Genomic DNA, 10000 nt, shown 5'->3' on the forward strand with positions numbered 1-10000 from the left:
GAAGTGTGGCGTGTGTGTGAAGTGTGTGTGTGTGTGTGTAGTGTGTGTTAAATGTGTGTGAGTGTGTGAGTGTGTGAGTGTGTAGCGTGGTGTGTGTGTGAGAGGTGTGAGTGTGTGGCGTGTGTGTGCGTGTGTGTGTGAGAGTGTGTGTGTGTAGTGTGTGAAGTGTGTGTGTGTGAGAGTGTGTGGCCGTGTGTGTGTAGTAATGTGGCGTGTGTGTGTGAGAAGTGTGTGTGTGAGTGTGTGTGTGATGTATGAAGTGTGTAAGTGTGTGTGGCAAGTGTGAGAGTATGTTAGTATGTATGTGTTAGTGTGTGTAGTGTGTATGTAAGTGTGTAGTGTGTGAAAGTATAGCGTGTGTGTGTGTGTGAGTGTGGCGTGTGTGTATATGAGAAGTGTGTGTAGCGTGTGTAGCGTATGTGTGAAAGTGGTGGTGAGCGTATGTGTGTATGTGAAATGTGTATGTGAGTATGTGAGCGTGTGTGTGTGTGTGTGAAAGTGTGTAGCCGCAGGTGTGTGTGTGTGGGCGTGTGTGTGAAAGTATGTAGCGTATGTATGTGTGTGTAAAGTATGTATATGTAAGTATGTAGCGTATATGTGTATAAGTATGGCGTAACATATATGATATGTAGCGTATATATGTATATTGTGTGTGTGTGTGAAATGTGTATGTGTGTGTAGTATATATGTGTAAGTATATAGCGTATATATGTGTAAGTATGTGGCGTATATATATATATGTAAGTATGTGAGCGTATATATGTAAATGTATGTATATGTAAGTGTAATGAGAAATATATGGCACATGTATAGCATGTGTAGTGTGTGGCGTGTGTGTGTGTGTGTATGATGTGGCGTGTGTGTGTGAGTATGGCATGTGTAAAAGTATGTAGCGTGTGTATGTGTGTATGTATGTGAAATATGTATGTAAGTGTGTAGCGTGTGTGTGTAAGTATGGCGTGTGTGTGTGTAAAAGTGTGTAGCGACATATGTGTAAATATGTGTGTGTATGAAAATGTAATATATAATAATAATATATAAGCATGTATATAATATAAGGCCGCAGTGTATAATATATGTAAGTATATAGCAATGTATATGTATATGTATGTGTGTAAAGTATATAATAAATGTGTGTGTGTGAGGTGTGTGGCGTGTGTGTGTGAGGTGTGTGTGAGGTGTGTGTGTGAGAGGTGTGTGTGAGGAGGTGTGTGTGTGAGGTGTGTGTGGAGGTGTATGGTGTATGTGTGTGTCTCAGGGTGTGAGACATAACACCTGAGTGAGACCATAATGATGACATAACACCTGAGTGAGGATATTATTTCTATTAAAACCTGTATTTCTATATTATGGTGTATATCCTTTTGACTTTACGTCTCATGGGGTCATCGGACCCTATGAGACGGCATAGATCCTATCTGCCTGATGGATCGTCTGGGTCGTGGAATTCCTGCTCGCGGCTGCGCCACTGTCCTGTTGAGACTCCGCCCACTCCTCCCCACCGCCATCTGCCCTGATGGATCGTGGAGGTCTCCCATGGAATATGCCTACTATGAACTATTCATACACTCTGTCATATTCATTGAATGTATTTTAACTCTAAATCTGTCCTTCTATACATTACATCTATTGCATCTGTCCATCCTAGGAGGATCCTCCTCTTGCTCTCCTCCAGGTTTCTTCCCTTTTTTTCCCCTGAAGGGTTATTTGGGAGTTTTTTCCTTCCTGGACCGATGTGAGGTTTTAGGCAGGGATGTCTATGTGTACAGATTGTAAAGCACTCCGAGACAAATTTGTAATTTGTGAAATTGGGCTATACAAATAAACTGAATTGAATTGAATTGAATATTATTATCTGATTCTATGATGTCATCTGCATCGGTGTGCTGCGTTCAGGGACACCGGTTCCAAAGGCAGTCACAGTGCATCCTGGGACATGCGGACTCACCGGGGCTCTGGTTGCAGTCCCTGCGCTGGCTGCTGTTCCCGACACACGGGGCGCCGGCCGGGGCGCCGCAGGCCCGCCTCCTCGCCTGCAGGCCGCCGGCGCCCATGAGGCGGCCTGAACCAGGAGATCAGCCCGCCTGCAGCAGGAACACATCATGTACCCGAGCCTCGGGAAGGACAGAGGAGCCAAGGGAGCAGAGGAAGGCCAGAGGAGCCAGAGGAAGGCCAGAGGAGCCAAGGGAGCAGAGGAAGGCCAGAGGAGCCAAGGGAGCCAGAGGAAGGCCAGAGGAGCCAAAGGAAGGACAGAGGAGCCAGAGGAAGGCCAGAGGAGCCAAAGGAAGGACAGAGGAGCCAAAGGGAAGGATATCTCAGAGGAGCCAAGGGCAGAGGAAGCCAGAACAGATGATCTCAAATGAATGACCAGATTATCTGGCCGATCTGAGAGATGACCAGATACCAGATGATCTCAAATGAATGATCAAGATGATCAAGATGAAACCGATGTCTCGGATGACATGATGACACCAGATGGACCCGCCCAGATGAACAACCCAGATTATCCAGATGAACCCAGATTATCCAGATGAACAAGATTATCTGGATGACCAAGATTTTAACGATATTCCATGAAATAACGATCAAGATTATCCATGAGTCCGATGACCCCAATGACCGAGATGAAGATTATCTGGATGACCAGATTAATGACCATGATCAATGGTCTGATGAAATCAAGAGGACCATGATCTCAGATGAAAACGATGATTCCAGATAAATGCCCCAGAGTGACCACGGAGTTCAAGATGGTCGCCCAGATGAGTTCAGATAAATGCCCAAGATATGACAGATACCAGATATTCCAGCCCAGATGACCATGGATTCAGATGAAATACCAGAGGAGCCAAGGGAGCCAGAGGAAGGCCAGAGGAGCCAAGGGAGCCAGAGGAAGGCATATCATGTTCACTGCGACCTCGCGTTCACTCATCACCCTCATGTTCACTGCGACTACACCACCATGACCTCGATGTTCATCATGACCTCATGTTCACCATGACCTCGCGTTCATCATCACCCTCGCGTTCATCATCACCCTCGCGTTCACCATGACCCCTCGCGTTCATCATCACCCCGCGTTCATCATCACCCTCATGTGCATCATGACCTCGATGTTCATCATGACTCATGTCACCATCACCCTCATGTCTACTGCGACTCCCCTCATGTTCACCATCACTCCCGCGTTCACCATGACCTCATGTTCACCATCACCTCATGTTCATCATCACCCTCGCGTTCACTGCGACTCTCATGTTCATCATCACCCCCGCGTTCATCATCACCTCATGTGCATCATGACCTCATGTTCATCATCACTCCTCATGTTCATCATGACTCCTCATGTTCATAATCACTCCTCATGTTCATCATGACTCCTCATGTTCATCATCATCACCGTGTTCATCAAGGATCATATCTACTCACTACCTCAGTTCATCATCACTCCTCATGTTCATCATCACTCCTCATGTTCATCATGACTCCTCATGTTCACCATGACTCCTCATGTTCATCATCATCACTCATGTTCATCATCAATCCTCATGTTCATCATCACTCCTCATGTTCATGACTCCTCATGTTCATCATCACCTCGCGCCATCATCACCCTCATGTTCATCACCTCATGTTCACCCTCATGTCTGGCTCAGTGACCCTCATGTTCATCATCACCCTCATGCGTTCACCATACCCTCATGTTCATCATCACCGCGTTCATCATCACCCTCATGTTCATCATCACCCTCATGTTCACCATATGACCTCATGTTCATCATCACTCCTCATGTTCATCATCACTCCTCATGTTCATCATCATGTTCACCATGACTCCTCATGTTCATCATCACTCCTCATGTTCATCATGACTCCTCATGTTCACCATGACTCCTCATGTTCACCATGACTCCTCATGTTCATCATCACTCCTCATGTCTATCAATATGACTCATGTTCACCATGACTCCCTGTTCATCATCACTCCTCATGTTCATCATCACTCCTCATGTTCACCATGACTCCTCATGTTCATCATCACTCCTCATGTTCATCATCACTCCTCATGTTCATCATCATGTTCACCATGACTCCTCATGTTCATCATGACTCCTCATGTTCACCATCACTCCTCATGTTCACCATGACTCCCCTCATGTCTACTCATGACTCATGTTCATCATCATCACCATGTTCATCATGACCGTTCACCACATCACTCCCTCATGTCTCACCATGACTCCTTCTGTTCCTGTCATCACCTCATAACCACCATGACTCCTCATGTTCACCATCACTCCTCATGTTCACCATGACTCCTCATGTTCACCATGACCTCATGTTCATCATCAATTATGTTCATCATGACCCCTCGTCTCACCATCTCGATGCGTTCACCATGACCCCTCATGTTCACCACCGCTGTCTCATCATCATGACTCCTCATGTTCACCATGACTCCTCATGTTCACCATGACTCCTCATGTTCACCATCACTCCTCATGTTCACCATGACTCCTCATGTTCACCATCACTCCTCATGTTCATCATCACTCCTCATGTTCACCATCACTCCTCATGTTCACCATCACTCCTCATGTTCATCATCATCACTCATGTTCATCATGACTCCTCATGTTCACCATGACTCCTCATGTTCACCATCACTCCTCATGTTCACCATGACTCCTCATGTTCATCATCACTCCTCATGTTCATCACTCCTCATGTTCACCATGACTCCTCATGTTCATCATCACTCCTCATGTTCACCATGACTCCTCATGTTCACCATCACTCCTCATGTTCACCATGACTCCTCATGTTCATCATGACTCCTCATGTTCACCATGAATCCTCATACCATCATGACTCATGTTCATCATCACCCTCACTTTCATCATCATCACTCCTCATGTTCATCATCACTCCTCATGTTCACCATGACTCCTCATGTTCATCATCACTCCTCATGTTCACCATCACTCCTCATGTTCATCATGACTCCTCATGTTCATCATCACTCCTCATGTTCATCATCACTCCTCATGTTCATCATGTCTCCTCATGTTCACCATGACTCCTCATGTTCATCATCACTCCTCATGTTCACCATCACTCCTCATGTTCACCATGACTCCTCATGTTCATCATGACTCCTCATGTTCACCATGACTCCTCATGTTCATCATCACTCCTCATGTTCACCATCACTCCTCATGTTCATCATCACCTCATGGTCATCATGACCTCATGTCTCACCATGACCTCATTCATCATCACCCTCATGTCCATCATCACTCCTCATGTTCATCATCACTCCTCATGTTCATCATCACTCCTCATGTTCATCATCACTCCTCATGTTCATCATCACTCCTCATGTTCATCATCACTCCTCATGTTCATCATGACTCATGTTCACCATGACTCCTCATGTTCATCATCATCTCATGTCTACCATGACTCCCTCATGTTCATCATCACCATGTTCATCATGACCCTCATGTTCACCACATGCGACACTCATGTTCATCATCACCCTCAGTTCACCATCACTCCTCATGTTCATCACCTCATGTTCACCTTGACTCCTCATGTTCATCAATACCTCATGTTCATCATCACCTCATGTTCATCATGACCTCGTTCATCATCACTCCTCATGTTCACCATCACTTCATGTTCAATGACTTCGTTCACTGCGACCCTCATGTTCACCATCACTCCTCATGTTCATCATCACTCCTCATGTTCACCATCACTCCTCATGTTCACCATGACTCCTCATGTTCATCATCACTCCTCATGTTCACCATCACTCCTCATGTTCATCATGACTCCTCATGTTCACCATGACTCCTCATGTTCATCATCACTCCTCATGTTCACCATCACTCCTCATGTTCACCATCACTCCTCATGTTCATCATGACTCCTCATGTTCATCATCACTCCTCATGTTCATCATGACTCCTCATGTTCACCATGACTCCTCATGTTCATCATCACTCCTCATGTTCATCAGTTCATCATTACTCCTCATGTTCATCATCACTCCTCATGTTCATCATCACTCCTCATGTTCATCATCACTTCTCATGTTCATCATCACTCCTCATGTTCACCATGACTCCTCATGTTCACCATCTCTCCTCATGTTCACCATCACCTCAAGGCCCATCATGACCTCATGTCATCACTCCTCATGTTCATCATCACTCCTCATGTTCATCATGTCTCCTCATGTTCACCATGACTCCTCATGTTCATCATGACTCCTCATGTTCATCATCACTCCTCATGTTCATCATGACCTCATGTTCACTCATGACCTCATGTTCACCATCACTCCTCATGTTCACCATGACCTCATGTTCATCATGACCATGTTCATCATCACTCCTCATGTTCATCATGACTCCTCATGTTCACCATGACTACTCATGTTCATCATCACTCCTCATGTTCACCATCACTCCTCATGTTCATCATCACTCCTCATGTTCATCATGACTCCTCATGTTCATCATCACTCCTCATGTTCACCATGACTCCTCATGTTCACCATGACTCCTCATGTTCATCATCACTCCTCATGTTCACCATCACTCCTCATGTTCACCATGACTCCTCATGTTCATCATCACTCCTCATGTTCACCATGACTCCTCATGTTCACCATGACTCCTCATGTTCATCATCACTCCTCATGTTCACCATCACTCCTCATGTTCACCATCACTCCTCATGTTCATCATGACCTCATGTTCATCATCACCTCATGTTCATCACTGCACCTCATGTTCACCATCACTCCTCATGTTCATCATCACTCCTCATAACCACCATGACCCTCATGTTCACCATCACCCCGTTCATCACTCCTCATGTTCACCATCACTCCTCATGTTCACCATGACTCCTCATGTTCATCATCACTCCTCATGTTCACCATCACTCCTCATGTTCATCATCTCCTCATGTCTACTGGCACCTCATGTTCACCATGACTACTCATGTTCATCATCACTCCTCATGTTCACCATCACTCCTAATGTTCATCATCACTCCTCATGTTCATCACCATGTTCACCATCACTCCCTCATGTTCATCATGACCCTCATGTTCATCATCACCCTCATGTTCATCATGACCCTATGTTCACCATGACTACTCATGTTCATCATCACTCCTCATGTTCACTATCACTCCTAATGTTCATCATCACTCCTCGTTCCTTACTGCGACTCGCGTTCATCATCACCCTCATGTTCATCATCACCATGTTCATCATGACTTCGCGTTCATCATCACCCTCATGTTCACCATGACCTCATGTTCATCATGACCTCATGTTCACCATGACCTCACATGTCCATCATCCTCATGTCTGGCTCATCACTCCTCGATGTTCACCATGACCTCACACCATCATCACCCTCATGTTCACCATCACCTCATGTTCATCATCATAACCACCATGACCTCATGTTCATCATCACTCCTCATGTTCATCATGACTCATGTTCACCATGACTCCTCATGTTCATCATCACTCCTCATGTTCACCATCACTCCTCATGTTCATCATCACCCTGCAACCATCATCACTCCCTGTTCATCATGACTACTCATGTTCATCATCACTCCTCATGTTCACCATCACTCCTCATGTTCATCATCACTCCTCATGTTCATCATCACCCGTGTTCATCACCCTCATGTTCATCATGACCCTCATGTTCATCATCACTTATGTTCACCATGACTCTCATGTTCATTGGTGACCTCATGTTCACCATGACTCCTCATGTTCATCATCACTCCTCATGTTCACCATCACTCCTCATGTTCACCATGACTCCTCATGTTCATCATCACTCCTCATGTTCACCATCACTCCTCATGTTCATCATGACTCCTCATGTTCACCATGAGGAGTCATGTTCATCATCACTCCTCATGTTCACCATCACTCCTCATGTTCACCATCACTCCTCATGTTCATCATGACTCCTCATGTTCATCATCACTCCTCATGTTCATCATCACTCCTCATGTTCATCATGACTCCTCATGTTCACCATGACTCCTCATGTTCATCATCACTCCTCATGTTCACCATGACTCCTCATGTTCACCATCACTCCCCTCACAATTCATCATCACCCTGGCGTTCATCATGACTCCTCATGTTCACCATGACTCCTCATGTTCACCATCACTCCTCATGTTCATCATCACTCCTCATGTTCACCATCACTCCTCATGTTCATCATCACTCCTCATGTTCATCATCACTCCTCATGTTCACCATGACTCCTCATCATCACCATGTTCATCATGACTCTCGTTCACCATGACCTCATGTTCATCATCACCCTCATGTTCACCATGACCCTCATGTTCATCATCACCCTCATGTTCATCATCACCCCCATGTTCATCATCACTCCCTCATGTTCACCATGATCACCTGCAACCATCATCACCCCTCATGTTCATCATCACTCCTCGCCCATCATGACTCCTCATGTTCATCATCACTCCTCATGTTCATCATCACTCCTCATGTTCATCATGACTCCTCATGTTCATCATCACTCCTCATGTTCACCATGACTCCTCATGTTCATCATGACTCCTCATGTTCACCATGACTCCTCATGTTCATCATCACTCCTCATGTTCATCATCACTCCTCATGTTCATCATGACTCCTCATGTTCATCATCACTCCTCATGTTCATCATCACTCCTCATGTTCATCATCACTCCTCATGTTCACCATGACTCCTCATGTTCATCATGACTCCTCATGTTCACCATGACTCCTCATGTTCATCATCACTCCTCATGTTCACCATCACTCCTCATGTTCACCATGACTCCTCATGTTCATCATCACTCCTCATGTTCACCATCACTCCTCATGTTCATCATGACTACTCATGTTCATCATCACCCTCATGTTCCATCATGACCTCATGTTCATCATCACCCTCATGTTCATCATGACCCCTCATGTTCATCATCACCTCGATGTTCACCCATGACCTCGCGTTCACCATCACCTCATGTTCATCATCACCCTCATGTCTCACCATGACCTCATGTTCACCATCACCTCATGTTCACCATGACTCCTCATGTTCACCATCACTCCTCATGTTCATCATCACTCCTCATGTTCACCATCACTCCTCATGTTCATCATCACTCCTCATGTTCATCATCATCAATTATGTTCATCATGACCTCATGTCTCACCTCATGACCTCATGTTCACCATCACCTCATGTTCACCATGACCCTCATGTTCATCATCACCCCGCGTTCATCACCCTCATGTCTGCACTATGACCCTCATGTTCACCATCACCATAATTCACCATGACCATGTTCACCATCACCCCTCATGCTCACCATGACCTCATGTTCATCATGACCTCGTTCACCATGAACTCACACCATCATGACTCCTCATGTTCATCATCACTCCTCATGTTCATCATCACTTCTCATGTTCATCATCACTCCTCATGTTCACCATGACTCCTCATGTTCACCATCACTCCTCATGTTCACCATGACTCCTCATGTCTACCAGACCTCATGTTCATCATCACTCCTCATGTTCATCATCACTCCTCATGTTCATCATGTCTCCTCATGTTCACCATGACTCCTCATGTTCATCATCACCCCATACCACCATCACCCTCATGTCTCACCATGACCTCATGTCTACTATGACCTCACACCACCATGACTCCTCATGTTCATCATCAGTGCTCATGTTCACCATCACCCTCATGTTCACATCACCCTTTGCGTTCACTATGACTCATGTTCACCATGATCATATTCATCATCACTTCATGTTCATCATCACCTCAGCAGTTCACCATGACTCTCATGTTCATCATCACCCTCATGTTCACTGTTCATCATTACTCCCTCATGTTCACTATCACTCCCTCACCATCATCACCC

The 10000-nt window shown here is 45.5% G+C and overlaps 1 protein-coding gene across 1 annotated transcript in view; it reads right to left on the reverse strand.

Moving 5' to 3' along the window:
* The window catches only part of sema5ba (sema domain, seven thrombospondin repeats (type 1 and type 1-like), transmembrane domain (TM) and short cytoplasmic domain, (semaphorin) 5Ba), a 68727-nt gene that overhangs the window by 7013 nt on the left and 51714 nt on the right, over positions 1-10000 (reverse strand). Inside the window, exon 12 of the mRNA XM_056436533.1 lies at positions 1949-2062. Coding sequence (XP_056292508.1) covers positions 1949-2062 — 114 coding nt within the window. The remainder of the gene's footprint in view (positions 1-1948; positions 2063-10000) is intronic.

The sequence above is a fragment of the Pseudoliparis swirei genome, chromosome 2, assembly GCF_029220125.1.
Source record: "Pseudoliparis swirei isolate HS2019 ecotype Mariana Trench chromosome 2, NWPU_hadal_v1, whole genome shotgun sequence".
NCBI lineage: Eukaryota > Metazoa > Chordata > Actinopteri > Perciformes > Liparidae > Pseudoliparis > Pseudoliparis swirei.